At 36.7% G+C, this 25,419-nt stretch overlaps 1 protein-coding gene across 1 annotated transcript; it reads left to right on the top strand.

Annotated features, from left to right (window-relative positions):
* The first annotated feature begins 1,221 nt into the window (after positions 1-1,221).
* Positions 1,222-24,938, top strand: HJURP (Holliday junction recognition protein). The gene is made up of 9 exons (XM_082336544.1): positions 1,222-1,304; positions 2,587-2,653; positions 15,552-15,613; positions 16,752-16,850; positions 17,606-17,666; positions 18,624-20,206; positions 20,766-20,823; positions 22,047-22,134; positions 24,229-24,938. Exons 1-9 carry the CDS (start codon positions 1,227-1,229, stop codon positions 24,353-24,355), a joined length of 2,223 nt encoding a protein of 740 aa, XP_082192670.1. The 5' UTR covers positions 1,222-1,226; the 3' UTR covers positions 24,356-24,938.
* Positions 24,939-25,419: the final 481 nt, after the last annotated feature.

Consider the following 25,419-nt stretch of genomic DNA (forward strand, 5'->3'; position numbering starts at 1 on the left):
ATGCTTAAAAATGGATGAAACGATGTATTTTTCTTTAGTTCTGCCATTTAAAAAGATTATAACTGAACTAATAAACAGTAAGTAGATAAATACAAATCAGCTTTAGACAATAAGCCATTATGAAAAATGCATGTCTTTATGTTAGCAAAATGGCGTCTATGTCTTTACGTTGGCAAAATGGCAAATGTTTTTGTACCAGGAGGTTCCAGGGAACTTGATGTGCTGATTGATAGCATTTTTTTAAATCTTTATTTATAGAAAAGGAATGGTTGCTTGAGCAATATTGGAGAGGAATGGGATGATATCTAAAATATCAGTGCTGGTGGGCAGGTCACTTCAGCGGTGCCAGTTCCAGCCCTCCTCCTCAGCGGCCTCAGGCCTGCAACTCTACGGGACCCGTTGGAGAATGACTGGAAAGGTCCTGACTCCTGGCAGCCCTTTAGCATCAACTTCTCCAGTCCTTATTCCTCTGACCGTTTCTGTTGAACCCAACAGAAAAGTTGTATTCTGTACAGCTTTGCCTGGAGCTCCCCGGCCTGCGCCGCTCCTCAGCGGGGGTGTGGCAGGGCCTGCAGCCCCGAGGAACCGCAGCCCCAGGGAGACCTCGCAAAAGCTGGCTTAAAAAAAAAAAAAGTGCCTATTTTACATGAAGTGGCTCATACTACTTTTTAAATATTGGCTTTTTGCTGACGCCAGGGCAGCACCCTTCGGCTGCCTTCACAGCAGCTACCCGCGGGGCCCCTGGGCCGCCACCATCACTGCAGCACGGCCGCCGCTTGAGGCAGCGCTCCTCACAGCGCCCGGCCCGCCACTGGCCCCGCAAGCACCCAGCTCGGCGGGCCAATGGGAGCTCAGGGTAGGCCACTGTTGCTAGGTAGAACAGCGACTGCGTGCCGCGCCCGAGCCCCGTACCCAATGGGAAGGCTCGGAGACGGGTTGACTGCGAGGAGGGGATGGGCGCTCGGCAGCCCTAGCAGCCAATCAGGATGAGAAAGGCGCCCCGCTGCGTACTCGGATATGCTGCGGCGCCTGAACTGACGTGAGCAAGACCCAATCAGAAGTGGGAAGCGGGGCGGAGGCCGTGGAGGGGTGGCGCGCAGTTTGAATTGGCGTGGGGCGGGACGGAAGTGTCTGGCTGGGGTAGCGGCCGGGGCCGGGGCCGGGGCCGGGGTGTGTGGGTATGCGGGGAGCCCGCCGGCGTCGCGGAGGAGAGCAGCCTGCGCGACATGGCCTTGGACCTGGACGAGCGGTTGCGGCAGAGCAACGCCCGCTTCGTGGCCTCCATCAACCGCATCTTGGAGCGGGTGAGGGCCGCGCTCGCGCGCCGCCCCGGCCGTTGGGCAGGGGCGCTCGTCGCCGTCCTGAGGCGGGGGCGGCGGGGAGGCTCTGTCACCCGGGGGGAGGCCCTGTCACCCGGGCGGCCGCGGCCCGCGGGGCCTCCCGGCTGCCGCCGCCCTGCCTCGCTCCTGCCTGTCTGAGGAGCGCCGTCCGCTTACGGTTTCTCTTGCCGACATGGCGTGTGGCGGGGCCTGGCCGCCCCTGTGCGACCCTCTGCCTCTGGAAGGCTGCTGGGCAGCGCGGCCCTCTGCCCACCTCGCCTGAGGCAGTGGCAGCGCTCTCTGCTCCCCTCCTTCCTGACCACCTCTGAGTCCTGGTGTGTCAGGACTGACACGTTCAGTTTTCTTTTTGTGCACTAATTTGCAGGAACTGACATTGCATTCTCTTCATCAATTAATTACTTGTGGTGTCACAAGCTCCTGTTTTTCCTGGCTACCAAAAGCAGCTGTCACCCAGAGCCTCATGCAGCTTTGCGGTTTGTGCTGAGCCATGCACTCCTGTGCCTTGGCGTGAGTACACTGGTAAAGAGCCAGCTCCTTGAATATGTCCATAAAACTTAGATCTGGGATCGCCTGTATTAAATAATTAAATAAGACTTAAATGTAAGTCTGAGTTGTCTTTAGAGTGCCCTCAACGCAAATTAGCTAGCATTAGGTGAGGTTTTTTCAATGAAACTACAGAAAGAAGTGGGACACTCCCTCCACAAATCCGCCTTACTTTAGAACTATTTTGTGTTAAAGATGTGGGAACCGTACACCTCCATCCAGAGCTGCATGTATTTATTCAGGGATGTCAGCTTTCCAGTTCAGGGAAATGTTTTGTGCTAATGTCTAGGCATAAGGCTAAGTCTGGTTCTAGAAAATTTTTCTCATCTAGCATTAGATTGGATATTTTTATATGACGTGAGCTGTAGGTCTATGCTAAGTGGCTACTTCCAGTTACTACAGAGTAATTTTAGAAGAAACTCTGTAATAAACTTAATAAACTTAACTCTCTGAAGCCTCATTTTGTTAGTGACTGGCTTATGCTTTGAAATTGAATGATTTATGTACATGCTTAAAGCGTATGTGTTTCCTGTAGGAATTAATATTTCCAGATTGCTGACTTCTAACTTCAGCCAATAGAACAACATACTGATAATTTCCCGTTTCAGTCAAAACAAAATTGTGTAAAAACAATACTTAAAATGCATGTTAAAAACATTGTTTTAGTCATTTATTCTAATCTTTAATGGTCCTTTTTATTTAGTATAATCATCCTTTTGAAGATGATTTACTGATTTCCATGGAAACTCTCACTTACGATACGCCCGATGGTAAGAACTTTCTAAAGCTTCAATATTTACATGCTGTATATTTAGACTTAGTGAAGCATGCAACTGTTGGGAATTATATAACATTTACTTGCAACAGATACTGAATTTTGTCCACTTAGGTGTGACAATTCGTATGTAAACTTTGATACATGCATGTAATACCTGGAGGGTTTGTTTATATACACCAGTTTAGTCCATTGCATGCTCTGTTTTAGACAAGAGAGTTATTAGCAAAGTTGAGGATAACAATGGTTAATATTTGGATGTCTTGTAAGAAGAAGAATCAAAATGGAGAAGACTGAGGGGAAAAAAAGGAATGGAGGTATTAGCAGGAAGTTGATGCGCATGAATGGATTGTATAGTTTCATCTCTGCTTAATATTCTGAAGGCTGCTGTGCTAAATTTCTCTTATGTCAAATGTCAGGGTGGAGAGGGTAGGTAGTGTCTTTAACTTTTCATTGAATGTTCATGTGGTTAGCATAAATCTATACCACATTATGCCATGTCATATTTTTCCAGTGTCTCATTCTAACTGTCAATCCCTTATAGAGTTGATAATGCTTATAGAGATCTTATTGTGAAAAAAACCTGTTGTTCTAAAATACGTTGCTCAGGGTTTTAGTGGGACTTGTGACTTAGTATCTTGGTGGCTTTAATGGGAAATGAAATGTTCTGCCAGTTTTTATCATCACTGAAGCGAGGATTACGATACATAAATTGCCATATCAGTTCTTGTAAAGAAGAACTTACTGGACATGAAGTAGTACCGCAGTGTCAAGCCCAATGTAATCATTGCACCAAATATGATTTACGTTTTAAAGGCTTTTACAGAATGGGAAGTTTGCATTTTATATATATTGTCCAATGGGAGAGGGAGGAAACATGCATACAGCACTGTAATACACAGTCTTGAATTTGTAAAGGCTTGGTTATGCTTTTGGTTTAGTAACTGTTGTTCAGTATGGAATGAGTATGGTTCTCAGTCTTGTAAAGCCTTGATTATGGCTTTAAGTAACCTAAGATACCATGTAGTCTGCATGCATTAAATAAAATTTGAAAAGTAAAATAATTTTCTTTGTTTTTTTTGCCCCCTCTGCATAGCATCTGGGGCTGTAATGCACTTTGGATTTTAGCCCAGTGTTGTTAGACTGAGCATGTGATTTTTTTTTTTTTTTTTTTTTTTTTGCCTGACTTCTCCATTAACTTGAAATTACAGTATTCTCTTGGTTTGTTTTCCTAGAAGTTTTTGTTTCAGCAATTGTATTGTTCAGATTTGATAATGTTTTTTTACTATGGACTGTGTTCTTCCTAGATGTTTATGTTTGTTAGAATGATACTCGGTATAGATAGTGTTATAAGAAAAGCTACGTTTATATTGATATCTCTTGTTATTTCTAGGCCCAAAACAATGGGGGGAAGTGTCAACCAAGAAGCTTAAAAAATGGAAGAAGGAAGTACTTGAGGTATCTAATAATATAGTCCTACTATGCAGTCAAAATGTAGTAGTGTTTCTTTATATATATATATGTAAAATATATATAGGAATACATTCTAGTCTTGCTGTGGCATATAATATTTGCAAGAGGTATTAATCAATAAAGTCAACATCTGCTTTAAAATAGCATTTTAGGATAGATTGGTTAAGACTGTCAGATCATAGAATTATAGAATGCTTTGGGATGGAAGGGACCTTCAAAGGTCATCTAGTCCATCCCCCCTGCAATTGGCAGGGACATCTTCAACTAGATCAGGTTGCTCAGAGCCCCATCCAACCTGACCTCGAATGTTTCCAAGGATGGGGCACCTACCACCTCTCTGGACAACCTGTTCCAGTGTTTCACCACCCTCATCGTGAATAATTTTTTTCTTGTGTTTAGTCTAAATCTACCCTCCTTTAGTTTAAAACCATTACCCTTTGTCCTGTCACAGCAGGCCTTGCCAAAAAGACTATCTCCGTCTTTCTTGTAGGCCCCCTTTAAGTATTGAAAGGCTGCAATAAGATTTCTCGGCAGCCTTCTCTTCTCCAGGCTGAACAACCCCAGCTCTTTCAGCCTTTCCTCATAAGAGAGGTGCTCCAGCCCTCCGATCATTTTTGTGGCCCTCCTCCAGACCCACTCCCACAGGTCCATGTCCTTCCTGTGCTGATGCGATAGACTAAAACAGATGACTGTTTACCAGTGGTTAGCACCACTGGTAAACCTGGAAAATACATTTTTAAATGCTGTCTGATGGGGACACATACTTTTGGATCTCATCAGAATATTGTCATTGAAGTTAGCATGCGTCGAATCAATTTATCTTGGTTCAGGTAATTAGGTTTTTGATTCTGAAGGGCTTACTGGTTTCATCTTTAGATTTTTTTTTCTGTGAAATAATGGTAGAGTAATTAAAGTATCTTTGGAGTCTCAGCACTCGCTGTCTGTGTTAAGCTAAAGCCAGTACTGTTATGGGCATATGATCTGGGTTGTTTGGTTGTTTTTTTTTTTTTCCAGAGTATTTACATTAAACAAGCAGTTGTTTCTTTTTCTATTTCCTGAACTCGCCCGTAAGAACTCAACAGTGAATTTCATCAAAATCTCAGTGTTTCTCACATAACTGTCAAAAGTCACCTTCCTGCTACATTCCTAATATGTGTCTAAAAAGCTAAGTTGTGTGGTGTGCCTTGGTAGTTAACACAGAAGTTGTTTCGAACCCCACGGAGTGAGGGGATGAGGAGTGAAATTCAGTCTTGGGGAACAAGAGTGCATTTAATGGAGACGGAAAAGAGCTGTATTTCCCTTTCCTTTTCCACTCCTGGTAATACCTTGTGCGTCATCTACTGAGCATTGCAGCACAACTTTACAGACTAAATCCATTAAGGACTGTAAAAGGAATTCTCTGTCTTAGCCTCTTATGTGGGCCAAGGTAGCTATAGCTTATGTTCTTGTAGAGATTTTAACAGCAACAGAATGGCAAGAAGGGAATGATCAGGTAAGTTTTACCATGTATTTGTGGCTTTTCTAGTCAGGCCATTGGAAACCTGAAGGAAACTGAATGATTATTTAGGAAATGCGTAGTTGTGAAATATACCAAAGTAAATAAAGGCATCGGTTAAAATAACTTTACTATTCTAAGAGTCTTCTGACTTTTTTTTTTTTCCCCCTATTTCTAATTGCAGCATAATAGAGGAAGTCAAAGGAATGCAGGTAAAGTGTATAAAAAAATAAGTGCTATAAATTATCTTATCCAAAGTGTCTTGACTTAATAGAAGACGTCCTGGTTTTATGCCAAATTCTTTAGGATACTCACTGTTTTTTGGGGGGGAACCACCCAAAAAAACAACATTACTTATGTTCATAAGGGTTCTGAAATATAGTTTAAAATGTTTAAGATGAGTAAGTACATTATAATTGATGTTGCTATCATCACAAATTGATTAAAATATTCTCCCCTTATTAATTAAACAGTAAGCTTTTAATTGTATTTGTCAGTTTTGTCAGATGTTCACTGAATCTAAAAATTCCAACCCTGACTTATGTGGGTGTACAAGTGGAGCAATTTGGAAGTTGCTAGCTTTTTGAAAATAACTAGATAAGTAAACATATTAAAAAAGTGTGTTAAAAGAATTTCATGAAGTTGCATGATGAAATCTCAAAAATTTAGCAGATTATTGTGTATACTGAATTAATCAGGCTGCCAGCAGGAAAAAGTAGTGTGTAGCTATTTCATTAGAGATCAAGTATCATGATGGAAGTCAAATCAAGACTGCACATCGAAGTGTAACTCTGGTACTACTTAGGGAGATGTATGATATTTGAAGATTTTCTCATTGTTCTGAAACAGAGCTGTATGTTCCAATAAAAGACATGTTTTTACTGGGATAAATAATCGGGGAGAAATTATGATGTGTAGTACAGTGAAGGTATGTTGGGCTTTATTTTCTTAAGGTTTTGAGGTGTTTTTTTGATGTTGCTTATTTTATGACATTCATCTGAGAAGTTTTTATGCTGAACATCTGAGGACAAACACAACCTAGTGTCTGTCTCTCTCTACAATCCTGCCAAAAAATTTGTCCATACAGGGTTCAGGTATAGACTTTGAATCAGCCTATGAAATTAAAATGTTAAGCCAGGAAATAAGGGTCTCTTAGAAAAAGATTCAGATGGTCCAGACCTTTGCCGCTAATTTTTAGAAAATATATGCTGATGGGTCTGAATAGTACAAAAAATGACTGGCTGCAATCTGCAGTAAAACTCGGAAAGAAAGAGCATCTAGCAGTTGGTTTTTTAAAAGATACAGTATTTGAAGTCTTTTAGAAGTAATTTTTTGTTAATCTTTGTGCTTTGACCTAAGGTCTGAATGCCTTAGAAGTTCTTATTGAAGGAATTTACTCGGAGTTTCTTTAATGCTACAAAGGCTTGATCTAATTAATTTTAAATTTAGTGTACTGCATTACAGATAAGGTAGAAAAGCAGAAAAATTGATACATTACATATTTTTTTCCAACTTTTAATATAATTTGAGCAAAGGCTTTATTATCTAGTTATATTTTAAGTTATCCTAGGGAAGAAATATTTAACTAAATATTGGGGAAGTAGCACTAGAGTTAACAGCTTTTGTTATAAGGAAAAACCCATTCTACAGTTTTGTATTTATATGTGTATATTTATATATGCTATAGAAGATAGAATCTCATGGATTTTGTTCAATTTTAGCAAATCATATCTTGCACTGACTTTTTTATTTGAAACACAAATGTGCATGCAGTAAGCATTTGAACTGGCTGGTTGTGGTTGGTGTTATGCTTAAAAAGACAAAAACAAAAACAAAAAAACACACCAAAAGCACCCCAAAAAACCCCAACCCAATACCCAACAACAACAAAAAGATTCTTCTGGCTATGGATTATTAAAGCTAATGTGCAAATTTTACCTATTCTTGTTCTATACTCTTAGGTGGGCTTGTTTTCAATTAGGATATATAAAGTTCTGTGCTGTTAAGTGTGAACATTTAAAATATCTTTATAAGACCCAAATACTGATTAATGAATCCCTTCCCTTGGAATATAACTTGTGTTATTTTTTACTATTTGGATAGCATGCCCAGTACCCCTATGAAGTTTGGGTAAAATGACAATCTTTTGAGTGTTTGGGGTTTTTTTTTATATGAGGCAGTTTTGAGTATGAGAGGACCAAGTATGTTAAATTTCAACCTCCAAGAACAGCAATGATTTTATCATATATTAGCCACTTTAAATTCTTTCTTTTCTTGAGAATTGTTTTTGAAACAAAACACCCTCTGGTGTTTCATAGATCTTGCTCAGTAAGGGATTTCAATGGGACGTTACCTTGTTATTCTGATTTCCCGTGTTCCCAATCCAGAACTGTTTGGAAAATGCTTTATTCAGCTTCTAAAAAAAATGCATTGCTAGTATACTCTAAAGGAAGCATTACAGTAGTTTTTTGCAAAATAGTGAACATAAATTTCCTGAGAAGGTTACAAGCTGAAGCCAGAGCCTTCTAGTTATCTAATATGCCTCATTATATGAGAGAGTGGTTTTATAGCCCAGTTTCTTACTGGTTGGAAAACTGTGCTTAGAATAGTTATCAATGGTCTGTGTCCAAACTGAAGGGAAACATGAGAGTTTTTTTCCAGGGCTTGTCCTGAGGAAATTACTAGTTTATGTTTTCATTAAGTAAATAGTAAAAGAAGGAATACCCTTAATTAACTTGCAGATGATACCAAGTAGGGATGACCACTGTGAAAGATGGTCTGATAAATTGGGGCTAAAACTTAAAGTAAACTTTGTGTGATTTCATGCAGAGAAGTTCAAAGTAATAGACTTATGTAGGAATAATCAATTGCAGGAAGAGGCAATTTTGAAGGCTGGGTGAGCCAACGAAGAATATCACTCTTGTGAAAATAGCACACACTGTGCTAGAAGATAGGCACAGGTGCCTAGTATGTAAAGCACACAAAACAGGTTTTCTGCATTGTTCAACAGTGATAAAACTTGTAGTGGAGTACTTTCTTTTGTATTCAATAGCAGCTTGACTAGCTGGAGTGAGTCAGAAAAAGAAAAAAATTACTAGAGCCACTAGTGATAGGTCTTAAATGGGGGGGGGGGGAAGAACAAAAGAGAGCCTCTAGTTTAAATATTAGAAAAGCTTTCCAAATGTAAACATAAGAAAGTCCTGAAATATGTTTCTTGGAGATTATGGAGTTGCTCTTAAGAATGGGTTAGACTTCTCCTAGAGGTAGGTTACGTATAGTTGTTCCTGCTCTAAAATGGAAGAAGGAACAAATGACATCTTTAGGTTCCTTTCCATATGCTTTTAAGCCTTTAGAAAACTGGAAATCTTTAGTGGTATGCTTGGCACTATTAAATAACATGAAGTGGTTATAGGAGTAAATAACACACATGTGCCTGAGTTAGGTATGAGATAAGTTTTCTCACCATTTAACCAAAAAAAAGTAAATTGCTTGTGATGTTTGACATCAATTTATCTGGAAACAGAAATGCCGAAAAAAGCAAGGACAACAAATTCTGCATTAAACAGAAACTTGTTTAATGACAGTCTTGAGTAGGGGAAACATCTGCTAAAGCACATGTATTGTTTTTATTGTCTAAGTCTATCATATGCATCCAATCACGAGAAGTCCCACTACAGCTTTAGTACCAGTAGAGTCATGTATTTGGAAATATAGATCTTCTCTTTTGGGAAAAATTAAATTTCTGTAATTTATGCAGTATTAACGATAGATTTAGGCAATAATTTTTATGTGTACATCATAATCATATGGACTGTATACAGACTTGAGAGATTGTAGCTTGTTATAGATAACTTTTTTTTAAATCTAACAAGGCGATTGTTAGAAATGTAACTTTTTGGTGATATCAAAACAGTTTTCAGTCTGAGTAATTTTAACAGCAACAATATCAGGCTCCGAAGCTAATTTTGAAATAAGCTTATGTGGAAGTCACATTTATTTGAAGAAAGCTACTTCTCTGTGGGTCTAATATATTTTGGGTTTTATTTAAATCCATTTGAGTTGTGATAGCTAATGAAGAACAAAGTATAGATTGAAATGTAAAAAGGGGAGATACTGCTAAATTAGCTTTTACGCTCTTCATATTTCTTCTGCTTCTTATGAAATAAATGGCGGGGGGAGGGAAGAAAAAAAACCACAAAGATTGTGGCTGGGTCTATCTGTGCAGGAAGACAGGCATAGCAGTTTTGGAAGACCCCTTTGCCAAAAAGCATTAAAAAGATGCAGTAGAGGTTTGGGGCTCTACCCTCAGGCTTCAGGAGTAGTTAGTCTTTTTCTTATCCTTTTCAATAAAGAAAAATGCACAAAAAGTTTGCAATTGTCTTCCTTTTCTACAAGTGATACCACCTGATAAAGGGGCAAATTTTATTTTCTGTGGTGCTTCATGGGTTAAGAAGAAAACATGTAATATGGTAGATGTACATCTCTGATGAGAATTAGTCTGCTATATTTGACTAGAATGTTGTTCTGTCACTTGTCAGTTCTTTGTTTCAGTCCTATGTATGTTCTTCATTTGTTAAATACTTGTGTTAAGTCTTTTTCAAAATAAATAAGAGTATATATAAATGAAGAATTAACGAGTTCAGGTACAACATTGCTCTGTGACCTATCAAATTAAAATAGAATTATTTTTTTCCTCCCATGCTTGCTAAGATATGTCAAAGCAACAGACCAGTGATTTTGAAGATGGACATTCAACAATACATCAGGTATGGGCACCACATTGCATCTACTTTTATAAAGCCTCTTTGGGAAAATGCATTTATGTAGTCAAAAGCTAAGAAATTAATCATGAGCCGGTGGTCCTGTACTGTAGCTATAAAGTTAGATTTTAAAGACTTACTAATTGCTGAATTGAATCACTTTATTCTCCTTAAACAAGTACTTCTGAAAAAACTGAGGGCTTAAAGTATTTTGCTGCAGTTCTTTCGCTGCAGTTCTTCAAACTTCAGGTATCTTATTAAACAATTGCTTTATATTTCCCCTCATGTAGTTCCCCACGTGTAGTTGCATTACTTCAGGAAAGATGTGTCTTTACTTAGAGGTACATGTTCATGTAAAATTAAAATCTTCATGTTCTGCTTAATGTTGATCATCTAGTGTACTTCCCATGATTGTTTCCTCCCCTGATAGGTTCTGTGCTTTGAGATGGTGATGAGTTCAAGTTCTGGACTTCTGTGTGTGGTGGTCTAATACATTTTGTGATGGATTAATGTAATTTTTTAAAAATTTTTACTATGTCCCTACTCATGTTGTTTATGTGGTAGGCTTTACATACATTTCATATAATTACATATCCTTCCTCCCATTGTGATATTTGGGGTATTGAATAACAGTCGTGATATCAGCCATGGATTTCAGCTGAATTCTACTCTTCTTTTAAGTTCATGTAAAGGGAGATAGAGCAGTTGGACATAGGCTTTAAACCATCAACCATGTCTTTTTTAGTTAGGCAATATGTGTCTCTAACTTTTTTAATTATTATTTGTAAAATCTGTGGTTGTCTAGAATAACTTCTTTTGACTCCTTATCTTTTTAAGGAGAAAATATTCAGCATTTGAAGAGTGATATGGGTCATCTCCCTGGTCACTCCTAATTATTTGTTCTATATAGGTACTAGTTAGGATTGTCTCATTTTATTGATGTAATTTTAACCCACAATACATTAATTTTGTGATTGAACTGGACAGAATAGATTTAGACTTTTTTTGAAAGAAATTCTAAGAACGTGATGTCAGATATAGATTGTAAGCATTTGGAAAAGGCTCCTTATCCATATGAATGAGCTTTTTATGCAACTGTCAAGACTTCTACAAAATAGAGAAAAAAAAACATTTGAAATACTATTTATAGGTTGTTTGAAGTATGCAATTAAGAATTGTTTAAAGTGGGCAGTTAAGAAACTTTCCTTGTACGTTGGAACAGAGAAAAAATCCACAGTAGATACTGATAAAGATGTGGTGATTAGAATTAATCTGTCAACTCTTTTTTGCTCTTGTTGTATAATAGCTTCTCCTTGCATTATTTGTCTGAATATAGCAGGGCTGGAAGAAAATAGTTTTCCCCATTGAGTAATCAGATGTGAATCGAGACGAATTTGTGTACAGGTTTGTTAATAAAGATGGTGTCATTTGGACATAGTTTGTGGAATACAATTGGGTTTTTTCACCACCACCACCACCCAAAAAAAACTGAACAAGTAGTGAGAGCAGAAAATTCTACAGACTAGTTAATATAGCTTATGCTACCACATCTTAAAATTCCTTTCATGTGCTTTTAAGGAATCTCCTGAGAACTGTCGTGTGGATACATCTGACATAGGTGGGTTTTTTAATTTCCTTTTTAGCTACCTTTTTTTTAACTTTTTTGAAAAAGATTGCAAATAACTTTTTCATAATTTTCTAATATAGTAAAACTTTAATGTGTTTTGTCCCTTTCAGAAAGTAGATAACAGGAATAACAAGAGACTGAGGTACTGGTAGTACTATGAAATCAATATCCACATTCCTCTTGAAAATCTCGGTCCTGAATCCCTGATATGTTGGAAAGTCAATGTGGAATATGTTCAATTGCCTTTTCTTAATAAAGAAAGTAACAGTGAAATCAAAAGTTTGGCATACGTGGCAATAGAAGTTTTATTAACGATTAGAATATATGCATTAATTTCTAGTGGTCTGGTGAATACAGATACTGCATTCAGCTGCAACAATACATCTTCAGTAGTGTTTCTAACAGTATCAGCATCAGTCTTGTGGCCTGTCTGCAAAGCCTTGGGCGGTTTTGACCTTGTATTCCCAAATAATTATTTGATTGTATTAATCAGTGGTAACAATCTTTGAATGACTGTTTTTAAAATATTTAAAACTTGTATTACTCAAGATCTTTTGATTCCTGTGCATATAAAAACTTACTATTTTGCATAAATTAAACTATGGCTAGGTGGTAACCAGCATTTAATGATGAAAAGAGCAGTTGCAGCAAAATATGGTTAGCTGGTGTTTAAATACTCTGGTATAAATTAGGTGCTTCATACAAATAGCTGTCTCCAAGGCAGATGATTACCTCTCTGTTGAGGGAAAATAGAAAATAGCAATCTGAAATTTGTCCTAGCATTTGAGAGGATAATTTCAAATATCTATTTGAATGATAAAATAATTTCTGCAAATTTAGAAAATGTGACTTCATTTTTTTTCTCAACCTGTGCAATGAAATATGGGAAACAAATCTGAGAGGCATCTGTAGCTTAGCTTCTGTAAGTGTCCTTTGTGTCTTTTGCACTCATGGGATAAATGAGTGATGCAGTTCAGACTCTGGTATCTTCATAGCAGCATACAATAATATGATTATCCACTCCTCCTCCTTCTCTTGTGAATATTCTAGGAAGAGACTGGAGAGAATTTATAGCAGCCTCGGTGAGTCCCAGCTATCTCCAAATACAGTAAGACCTAGAAATTAGCTTCTTAGAGATGTGGGATTGGATTCCTCACTTAAAGATGGAATTCACCTAGGTGTTCTGGGGTTTTTTTTTTGTTTTGTTTTGTTTGTTTTTTTAAATATATAAAAGGTTATCAATAGGGCATGCTGTTAAGAAAAAAGTGTATCTTTAGTTGCTTTAGCTAAAGCTTTAGCTTTGGCAGGTTTTTTCCAGCTTTAGTATTCATACAGAATGCTTCACACTTGTCAGTGAAGGCAGTGTTTCTTCCAGGTATTATACAGTATTTTTATTCTAAAAGTATGCAAAGCCTATCAACAGCAGGTACAAATAAAGTGAAACAGCTCTCACCTGTACTTGCAAGTTTTGCTCTGCCCTTAATAGGGAAAATTGTTAGATCTACCTTCTTTGGTTTCACAGGAAGGAGCATGGCAAAGTATAGTGATATCTGAACAATTTCTTCTATCTATTAGGATAGTATCACAGAAAAATGAATTTATTTGGAGAGAAAGGGGAAAGTTCAATCTGAATTGCATATTTATCTAAGTGTCTTTTAAGTTTAGAAGATCACATCAAAGTCAAACCTTAAAATTTACAGTAACCTCCTTACGAACATGTTCATCTTTTACATAAGATATATCTTGTAGGTAGTGATAATGTATTGAGTCTGTCTCCAGTGAAATAACTTCCTGTATTATAGGTCAAATTTTCCAGAGAGAAAGGTGGGAGTTTTCATTTTTCCTCTCTCTTCTGCACTTAAGGAACAAAAGTGTTCCTGAATTTCCCTTTTGTCCCTTAAAAACACATTAAGGTTCCCTGGAAAAGATACTTCACTTCTTTCCATTCTGTGCTGTGCCATGGACCTCTGCTAATAATTAATGTTCCAGTGATTTGAAGTATGGTTGTCAATACATTGAAGACAGACTAAAATTACACTTTTGTGAGGTTTCACACCTAGAAGAGTATTCAATTTATATACAGATCAATTCATTCTATGATACAAGCTATTGTCGAATAATTTGTAATTGGCATGATGGAGTTGGACCATTCCTGGACACTGGAGTTGCTACCTTTATCTCAAGAACCTCCCATTTTTGTAGCAGTCTAGTCTGGTCATCTCAGTGACCATTTAGGGAGCGGTCTGCCAGTTTTGTGCCTGATTCTACTGGAGGAAGAAGACTGTATGGCAGAAAGAGAGTATCAGCTGTTACAACAGAAACTGGAGCTGAAACTTTTCCAGATTAAAACACTAACATTCTTACTCCTTCCTCCACTGTTGATGCTTAGTAACTAATTTCCTGTGGTTAAAGCGACCACAACTTTGTCTTCCGTTAGTCATGTGGGAAGAAACTTTGATAATCTGACAGGTATGGGTTTCAGTTCTAATAAAATAATTCTACTGGGGTCAGGTAGACTGTCAAAGCCAACCCTCTGATTGCTCAACATTTTCACCAGAAGATGCAAAATTGCATTGTGTCCCACAAACATAGTGTTTCTTTCATACGTATCTTTATCCTGGCTCTATGGCAGCAGCTGTCCACAAAGCTTTAGGTGATGATTACACTGACAGGGAACAAAAAAGGAAGATGGGATTAGCTGGAAAAGATTTTCATTCTGTTTTTAGTAATTTAAGAAAAGTATGAAGAGGCATTGATGTGGTAGGTATCATAACCAAGATTATTTTTACTCATTGTTTTCCTTTTCAGGGTTGTTCTTCTCTCCTCTTTTCTTCCCTGTGGTGAACACGATCGTGGGACAAAGATGTAACAGCCAGGGAGATTCAGAAATCAGGGCTTACAATGCAGTCACGTGGTTTATGATTGTGAAAAACTGAGGCTTTAGCTAATGATGAATAGGAAGGTCCAGCTACATCTAGCAAGAAAAAATGTTTTGTTGTGTTTCATTCACAAAAATACCCATAGAATACCTAAAAATTGAGTTGGAAGATTTGGACTTGCTTTTTAATATTCTCAAGTCTGTCTTATTTCTCAGCTTTGCAGTTCTAAGGCAGTCTTGACAGTAAGAAATTAAGAAAAGGAAGCGTGATAGAAGGTCCTTACTATCCTTGTTGGGATATTTAGGAATGTAGTGGGAAATAAGTGGGAATGATACATTAATGAATAGCAAATCTTGCAGAGCAGGGCTTTGAAAATATTTTACTCTCTGAAATGGTTAGCATAAATCTTGAAGAACTGGTTACAAGCAAGTTATCTTCACTCTTCTTTGTTCCCCTCAAGTCATTTATGAACCTATAAACCATGCTTTTTGATTGGACTTGAAATGGAAATGAAATACAGATAAAAAGTTTTAATGTAGAAAACTGTTTTCTAAAATGAAACCAGTTTAGTCAATGTTACACAGTGTGTGTTTAAAAACATTTCCATTTTGGTTTTAAGTTCAACTAGATTTTATTTAGTATTTATCTTCAAATTGTAGATGAAGAAAGTGATGCCGATATCGTTTCAGTAAGAAGAAAATTTGAAGACATTCACTTCCAGGTAAAAATTTCTGGTGTCTAATGTCATGGAATAATTTTGTGTTCGGTAGAAATGATTGAACTATTTGAATAGTTTACACATGCCTGATGAGTTGATGCACTGTCAGCAGAAGGCTCTATGTAGTCTGCGTCTTAATGCACATTTTTAGTAAGTATAGCAAGCAAGAGGTTCAATAAATAATGTCATGAAGACCAATATGAAGTAATATTATGTCTTGGTATTATTAGTATGCCAGAGAAAGCCATACAACGTATTGCATAGACCAGGCAACTCTAAGAAAGGCTAATATAGGTATGGAAAAAAGAATAACCAGATGAATCACAAAGTGAAAACGCTTACAAAAAATATGATCATTCACCTGAGAGTCTAGCGTAAACAGATAACATGATTTAAAAAAAAAAAAAAGTAAATCTGAAATAATGGCTACCATAACAAAAGCAGACTGGTATCTTCTGCTGGTGTTTCCCCAACTAGACTATGGGTATCAGGACTACCCAGGGCAGTTACATTGATGAAGAAAAGTACAACACACACTTTGCGTGTGCAGCCATTCTAATCCTGTGTTCGGCTTGCTCAAATACAATTACCAAAAATCTAATTTACTGTCCTTACTCGTTTAGCATAGTGCTAGGCATTGTCATGTCTCTGACAACAGCTAATACAAACTGCTTCAGAAGGTGAGAGTTTCACTAATGAAAAACGTTTGCCATTTATCACCAAATGCTTTTAGATTTTTACATAGAGGTGCATTATAGAGTAGACCTTAATTTGTATATGAATTCATGGGATGTTAATAATACATGTAAAGATTTGCAGACATAATTACCAGTGCTTTGTAACCTAACGCTAAGACTTTTGGGGGGGGGTGGGGTGGGAATCGTCTTCTGAGGCAGTATGTGCTTTTCCCTGTGTCAATAAACTAGCTAGTAATGTCTTTTTATTTGTCTTGACATACAGTTCCTTCTTGGGATTTTTTTTTTTTTTACATAAAATGTATGCATTAAAAATAAGCTTATGCTGTTTGGATATCCTCATCTGAATAATACTAGTTTGAAACAAACCTAAGTTATATGTTTGAGTTTGTCAGTGTCAATAACTTCTATGTGTTTTAATTAATTCCTTTTTTTTTTTCCCTAAGAATCTGTATGTAGATGATGGGAAAACTCAAGAGAAAGTAAAAGTTCAAGTGGATGTCATAGTACAAGATTATGCTAGAAAAATTCCCAAGTGGATTACGGTAACATAATTCTCCTGTTCTGTTATAAGTTACTAGCTAATTAGAATAAAATAAGACCTCTCTAACTGTGCAGCACAGTGAATTCTAGTACAACTCCTCTGCTGTTCCATCATTGTTCCTCTGCTGCTTGCTGTCTACATAAATATCACAGTATCTCAGGTCTCTGACAGCAATGATTTGTAAGAAACAGAGCAAATGATGTCCAAATATTTCTTTTTTTTTTTTTTTTTTTTTTACTGTTCTACTTTGTTCTTTGAACCCTGATGTGCAAGTTGATCTTTACTTCAGTAAGTTTTCTGAAAAGCCTAAATTTGAGGTTTGTAGGGAGAGGAAAAAAAAAAAAAAAAAAAGGAGTTTTAACTTTATTTTTGTATTGGGGTGAGGGGTTATGTTACACGGTACAGCTTCTGTTTCCTACTGGAGTTGTCAGCGATATGTAGATTATACAAGTATATATATCCATGTATAAATTCTCATATTTGGGAAAGGGATTAAAATATCATACATAATGTAGAAGTTGCAAAGATGATAAATAGATTTCCAAGATTAAACTGGTTAAAGATTAAAAATTCTTACTGAAGTCTTAGACTAGACTTTCCTCCTTGTCTGAAATTTCCTGAGCCCCTTAGGACTGTATAGGACCTAGAATAGTAAGGAGAGAGTACGAGGAGTCATAGATAAGGTTTTTGATGTTACCTTTGATGTGCAAAAAATTCAGGATATTGGATTATATGTCTTTTTTGTTTGTTTTTCAGATAACACCTCAAGGATCGTCAGAAAGTCTTCATTTAGCTTCGCCAGTGCAAGAACTGATTGGTACAACTAAATCTTTTGGGTGTTGGTCAAATATGTTAGTTACAAAATGTGTTTTTATTAAAGTTTATTAAAAATAAATATTTAATTTATTGAAAACGCAGAGGCACTATTTATCTAACAGAAAAGTTCAACAGGCTGGATTCTTGAAGAGATGTTAGACATGATTTTGCTTATGGCAAAATGTATTTGAAAAATAGAAAATAAATAACTTGTATACATAAAACCAGCTGTTCTTAAATAGCCTCAGGAAAAAAATGCAAAGTTACAAAATTTGGCAGCATTAAGCTCAATTAAATGAAAGCATAATTTTTTGGTTCTGCTTATTTTAAATTCAAGGAATGTAACGAATGGCTTTGGGTCTGCTGGTAACTGGTACTCAAAGTGGTACTTCACTAGTAAACTTCTGCAGAAGCTCTCCAGACTTGATGCAAACCTAAGACAGAATTTTGGTGTAAATATTTCAAGCCTAACAACTACAAAAAGCATTATCTTCATCATGCTTTACGGCAAGCAAAGCTGCACTGGTACTAGCCAAGTTCAAAGCTTTCAAGTAATATGGAAATAAAGTAACAAAACCTGTAGGATAAGCCTGTTCTTCCTGGTCAGAAATCACAAAGAGCAAAGCAGTCAGTCTCTACAATGAAAATATTTTATATCTATATATTAAGCTATTTTACAATAGGGGTTTTTTTCCCCAACACATTTCTTCTGCTATCTATAGCTTGCTAATTCAATATGGTTAAGAAAAACCTTCTAATTTTTTCTAATGGATTGTATGTTAATCATCCATTTAGCCTGGCAAAAAAGCTTAATGAAATATGCTATTACAGTAAGACTATCTGTACCGCATGCAATTGTTTCTAAGTCATGTAATACATTACTGGAAGTGCCCTAATAGGTTTGGGGTTTTTTTCTTCTTATGGCTTTGTTTTGTGATTAATTTGTTTTTTTGAATAGGCAACCAACCCGCTGTTTGCAGAAAGAAAGTAGAATTTTCAAATGAATGTTCTTCATCCAGACCTCTACAGTTACAATTTTCTGGTGCTCCCATTTCGCCAAATACAATAACCATACCCAGACATCAACCTTCTCCAGAACTGGATAAAACTTGCTATGATAGTACCTTGGAAGAATACCAGTCTGCAGATGAGGAATGCTCCTGGAGCAGTGTAACTCTTGCAGATTTGTATCCAGCGATGGTAGAGATACTTACAAGGCTCATGACAAAGCAGTCTCGGAGAAGAGTGTTAAAATACATGTTTGGACACTTAAGGCACAAAAGATGGCATTCCAGAAGACCAAAGCTTAATGTCACTGTAGACAAAATAAGAGGCTTCAGACCTTTTAAACTGAAGCAAGCACTACCCACCATATGCAGCAGTAGAAGTGAAGACATCCAGGATCAAACTTTTGGAAATGAGAACAGAGAACTTTGTGATGACAAGTGTTCCATTAATAATTTATCTGGTCTGGTACCTTATTCTTACACTGATACAAATGAAATCAGAATGGACTACTCTGACTCAAGTTTAGAACATCATTTGGTATCTGGAAAAGGCCAAAAAGTCTCCAAACAGACTGTTTTTCCTAATGTTATGGCTAGAATGGGAGAGACATTTCTAGTTGAAGATGAGTTAGAGAGTACTGTCTCACTGAAGAATTCAAACTGCAAAGGAAGTGAAAAATTGCCTTACAAATGCTCCTCAGAATACCGTTTTATAACGTCTACTGCCAGTTCAGGGTCAACAGCGCTTCATCTGGTAAAAAAGAGTAAAACTCAAAAAATTGCCTTTCCTTGTGGTGATACCTCAGAGTTGTGTTCATCCATTTGTAGTTCCTATGGCAGTAGTAACACTTTTACACCTGTCACAAACTCCTCTCTTGCAAGAGGATCAAATACTTTGCTCATAAATCCTGAAAAAATCATTTCTGAAAGACGAATTTCTTTCCAATGCAAGAGTCCTTCAAAGATGCCCCAGAAATACGAAGACGCATTTGAAAAACTCTACTACAAACTGTGTTCCAAAGAAATCCAAAAGCCTTTGACACTGACAAGACCTCTTTCAAATTCACAGAACCTTGAAGAGAAAGGAAGATTAATAAAGAGTAATTTAAGTGATTCTGTGAGGTCTGATACACAGTATGATAGAGAATTTGACAGGATCTATGAGCAGTTGTGTAGTGAGGCTGTTCCAAAACTTCCTGGGTTTCAGAGAGCTTCAAATTTAAGGAAATATGAAGGAATACAGATGTCTGAAACTGTAAATGCTCTTGTTAACTCGCCTGTTCGTACTTTATCTGCAATTCCCAGAGTTAAAAGACTAGGAAATTTTCAAAATGATCTTCTTTGTTCACCAGTAAAGAGACTGAAAAATATACCAGAACGTTACTTTCCTTCAACAAAATGTCAACAGATTTCTCACAAAAAAAATGTTAATCTTCAGACAGTTGGCCTGGATTTTTTGAGCACATACAACGGCAGCACATACAATGACACATACAACCCCAGCTTTTTTGAGAGTCACAGCTGTCAGAGTCAGGTACTTAAGGACCTTGTAAAAAAAAGATTGTGCACTCTTTGCTGATATTTGGAGAAGGGCTTAAAAAAATGGATTAGAGCTGGAAGCTGTTTAAACTAGTGACAGCATACTTCTGGTGCTATTTGATCAGTAGGGTTGTTTTACAGGTTTGGGGTTTTGGGGATTTTTATTTGCTAAAATATAAGTTGTATCGGGTCCCCTGGATCATGTGAGGAATCTCACTTCATTTAATCACCTTGAAAATCATTATAAAATGCTCAATAAAAGATTTTGTTACATTTTAATAGACTGTATCACTGGTTAAAATAATCTCAAACGGTGACCCTGTTAATTAAGGTGTTGTCCTTCTGAAATGATGACGTTTTAATCATTTTATAGATGGACAAGGTGAGGCAAACAAATTAAGTTTTACTAGGTTCCATTGGAATCATTAGACTTGTTGATTTAAATATTAAATCAGGCCCTTAATTTCAGGTTGCCAGTCATTTGTTCTGAGGCAAGCTGTGAAATAATACATGAGTTTTTCCATCGATGTAATTTGTTGATGCTTTGTTTTCAGGACTCTGGATTTCATGCTTCAGACAAAACTCTTGGTATTCCTGGTACTTCTCTGCAAGGTTAGTTTCAGAGACTTTATGAATTACTACTTTAGCAAGCACAAGCACTTCTTCAAAGGGTAAATCTACAGATCTCAATAGACCACTCTCTAGGTGACAGCTCTCCTTCCTCAGTAATAATTTGGTATGTTTAAGTGTTCCTTTAAGTCAGGATTCTATACAGAAAAGGGTTTCCTGAATCGCATGTTAACAGCTGTTTAAGAAGGTTTTGTTTAGGTTAACTAGGACTTTTCCTATTAAAGTGTTGCTTATTATCCACTGGTTTTTCTCTCTTCCTTTTTTATTTTATTTTAAGTTTGCTGTTGCTTTTACTTTCTGTATCTCTGTGGAAATGCATAGCTTGTTAATCCTACACTTGAATAACCAAATGCTGTTGTTTGCATTCTTCAGCTTTACAAAAATTTGCAACTGAGTTGTTGCATGGCTACTGTCACTTGCTTTGATGAATTAGATTATTAATCTGGATAAAAAGATTTTTGCTCATTCACGACAGTAGAATTGTATTATTTAAAAAAAATAAATAAATAAACACAAAATTCCATTAATTTAAGATTTTAGATTGTAATCTTTTAATTTCCTTCTAAAAATCTGATTTTGGTTAAAGCATGTTTATAACATAACCTGAACTTTTTTCCTGCTAAGTAAAATCACCAATGTTTATTTTCCATATTTTATTTTTATGAACCTTGTCATCAAGACAACAACTAACTAACATGTAAAGGAAAATACTGAAGAAGGTGACTTGAAATATTGTCAACTGGTATACAAGAAGAAAACAGCAGAAGAAATGCACTTGTTGCATGGTTCTTGCCTTGTTGCATTTTCATTACTGATTAACTGTAAATACTTTGATTATTTGAGGTGGACTTATCCTAACTGTCTTATTTTGCCTTCCTCAAATTTTAACTCATACTTTATATTACATTTTTTCTGGTATCAACAGTTTCTTCTACTTCTACCTGTTTATAATGGTGATAAATTATAAGTATTTTGAAGAAACCTAGCTTGTACTTAAATCCATTCAATGTATAAAATGTATTTGAAATTAAGTTTTGCCAGAACCTTTTGCATTAGAATATTTTCATAAGGAAATTTGCTCATTGAAGTATGCCAATGAAGTATTACCAATGTCTTAATAGGCTAATATTTTAACAACATACTGTAGTGTCCATGCTACTCAGCATTGTTCTGATCCTTTTCATACTACTGTTTTTCATCACCAGAACCTGGGATTGCGGATGCCTACTCTGCTTGGCCTAGGGCAATGAAGAATTACAGCTGTCCCGGAAATGCACAGAAGCATCACCAAAGGTAGGTGCCTTTTGAGAGAAGAAATTTCAAAAGAAATTCTTGCTGCTCTATGTCTACATTAAAGGTATGGAGGTTGTTGCTTACATGCATACTTCTAGAATGAAATTCAGCATGGATGCCTGGGGGAGCCCAAGCTAATCAAACCTGCAGATTGAACGCTGGGAGCCTAGCCAGACTCCAGCATGGATGGCCAGTGAACACGAGTTAGTAAGATGGCCTAACTGAATAGCTACTCTAGTCCTTCTTTTGTGTTCATTGTATAGGCATTTATTATTTTAGATATAACTATAGAATTGTTTTGATTCTGGCTGTGTGTTTGAGCTAACAAGTCCTCTCAGATCCTTAGGCTGTGGAGAGTGCAGTATATTGCCATTTAAAAGGACTTCCAAAAGTTAGCTTCTGTGCAGTTGGGCTTAGTTACCTGTGTTTCGGCTATGTGTACACAAGCAGAGGCTCTGTTTGGAAGATATCTGAGATCCTCTCCTCTTGCTGTCGGCACTATTGGCCGTGTATGTAGATCTCTGGAAGGAGAACGCTCCTTCCCGCTCCCTGGATACTGTCCTACTACATCTGCTTTTCTTAGAAAATATGTGACTTTTAAAGGATTATCAAGTTTCAGATCTCTCGGATTTTTAATTGCAAACTAATTTAATAGGCAGCAAGATTAAAAAGCATTAAAAGTTCTCTAAACATTTTCTCATTTTATTTTCCAAAACATTTTTACATGCTTTTTTGCCAAAAAGCCTAATTTGGCACCACAAGATATGCTGCCTTCCCAAACTCAGTCGAGAAATATTTTCACTATGCTTGAGATGATCATACAGCTGATATAAAAATTTTCTGACAATGTTCAAATTAAAACTTCAAAGGAAGCCTGAAGGCATTTTTAAACTACATCTATGGAGAACTTAACCAGAAAAGAGGCTGCATGATTTAAAGAAAAAAGGTTCAGTTTAAGCAAAGATGGAATTAAAACTAGAGGCTTATATTACAAATATATAACAATATTGGTAAAGATTATATTTGGATTATTTTTGATATAATGGAAGATTGGAGGCAAGCTGGTGAGTATACAAGGATGTTACTGTGAAGTTGAGTGTGCCCACTCAGCTGAATAAATTTCTGCTCAGTTCTTGGATTCCCTCTTTTTTTCCTCACTTTTTTCCTGACTCCATACAAAGTAGCCCTCCCTATGAGATTAGTAATTGTTCTGAAGGAAAAGGTTTTCCTTAATGCGTGTAAGTAAAGACGTTTGAGAGAGAGTAGGAAATCAGGATTTCATGAAGTGCTTTCTTGCCAAGCCATCTGGAATAAAATCTATGTCTTTGTCCCTTAATTACACAAATGCATGTTTGCTGATTTGTAGCCAAAATGGACTGTCAGCTAGCAAGCTTCCTGGGGCTTGTGGTGTGATATTCTTAGCCTTCTACAGTTCCCAGGAGACAAGCTCTTCTTCAATGGCTTCACAGCCCTCAGAAGTTTTATGCCTTAGCCATGTGGCAAAATGCTCTATGCTGTGATGAATGGTTGTGGAAAGAAAAAGAATATTGTGTTCCTGTCTGGAACTTGATTGCCTTTATCTAGAAGATGATTATGAAAGACAGATTTCAGAAAAGGAACTGTTCATAACTAATAAACTTTTCTTCAGCTCTGTGTGAATGCTGTTCTAGAGCTATACTGCTATACTTAATTGTCAGATGTAAACCAAAATAGTTTAAAATAGATGTTAAAAAAAAATATGCCATTTCTTAAGTAATATGCAAGGAAATAATTTTATTCTCACTTGTATCTTTCATTTTTAGCTATTTGTGAATATATTCAAAGAATACATCTCCAAGTTTAATAGATATTTGTATAATTTAGGTCAATGTAGTAGCATTACTGAGACATTAAAATGACATAGGATGAAAAGTTTCCTCTCCAGCTGAAAGCACATAGGAATGCAGACAAGGAGTCCTGCTGCTGTTCACAGTGAAGATGTTCAGATACCTTGCTTTGGCGATTTGTTTCGATTTCATTCTGTTCATTGGAGTTTCAGCAAGCATAGTATTTTCGTGTTATTTACTTTATCATCTAAATAATTCTTTTCTATAGAGTATCCAGAAAACTAAGCTACACTGATGGGAAAGACCAAAATCCTAGCAATCCCTTGGACGGCTTCCTGGTCAGAACTCACCAAGGAGCATTCATGGACTGCAACAGAGAAAACATTGTTTTATAAAGTTTTGGGTTGTTTTGGTTTTCTTTCTTCTTCCAAGAATCAAGGGTGTATTATATGTATGTAATATACAATTTGTCCTGATTTATACTTCCCTGTAATATAAATCTTCAGGAACTGGCTCGTCCTTTCTGACAGGGCGCTTCTTACTCCTTTGGCCTCATCAAGTATTGCGGGGAATCAGGGTTCCTATCTATGGCTAAGTTTAAATTATATATTTGGTAGCGTTTATAATAACAGAATGTAATCTGTATTATCTTTTTATCTGCTGATAAGCTTTGATTCTTAATGTATTAGTAATAAGCTAAGTAACAAGCTCTTTCTGCTAAATTCCTGCCTATTCATGCTTTATAGATGTATCTGTACTAAATGAATGAAAAAATGTAAACTGGGCTGGATGATCCAAATGCAGTATTATACGCTATGACTTGCAATATCCTTGCTACATAATTTTAATTTTTTGAAGTAGGTCACCAGAGTTGATTGTTCAATAAAATTTTATAATTTTTAGTGGATTTGATAGTTATATTCTGTGTTCTGACAAAATTCTACCTGACACAAGATATATTCTAAATAAAAACCTATTCTGAACAAATACCTGCTTTCAGTATTTTATTTCAGGTATGTGAATTCTCAGGAGGAGTTTCTATACCCACAGCAAATACCTGAGAATGATGTGGCAGGGTCCCACAGGTTTTCATTGCAGTGTTCTTTCTTGGCAAGGAGATTGTTTTAGTGGTGTCAGGTCAAGTACACTCTGTTTTATCAGCATTGCCCGTTGTCAGTTTTCTGAGCTCCAAAAAAGGAAACAATCATTTTCCTTTGGCCTTACTTCATTTCTGAGCACACAGGAGTGTTTTATGTTATTTTAGCTCTTAAAACCAATATCTTATTATCTTAAGTGGTGGTGTTCTTGAACGGAACAAGAAGCCAGCTTCAGTGAGGTTTACTCTGCGATAACACAAGAACTTCTGCAATACACGCACGCACAAACGCATTCTGTCCCTCGTCATTTGTATATTATGTTTCCTTCAACAACAGCAACGAAAGATTGTCTTTTAGAAATG

The sequence above is a fragment of the Platalea leucorodia genome, assembly GCF_965183815.1.
Source record: "Platalea leucorodia genome assembly, chromosome: 2".
In the NCBI taxonomy this organism is placed as follows: domain Eukaryota; kingdom Metazoa; phylum Chordata; class Aves; order Pelecaniformes; family Threskiornithidae; genus Platalea; species Platalea leucorodia.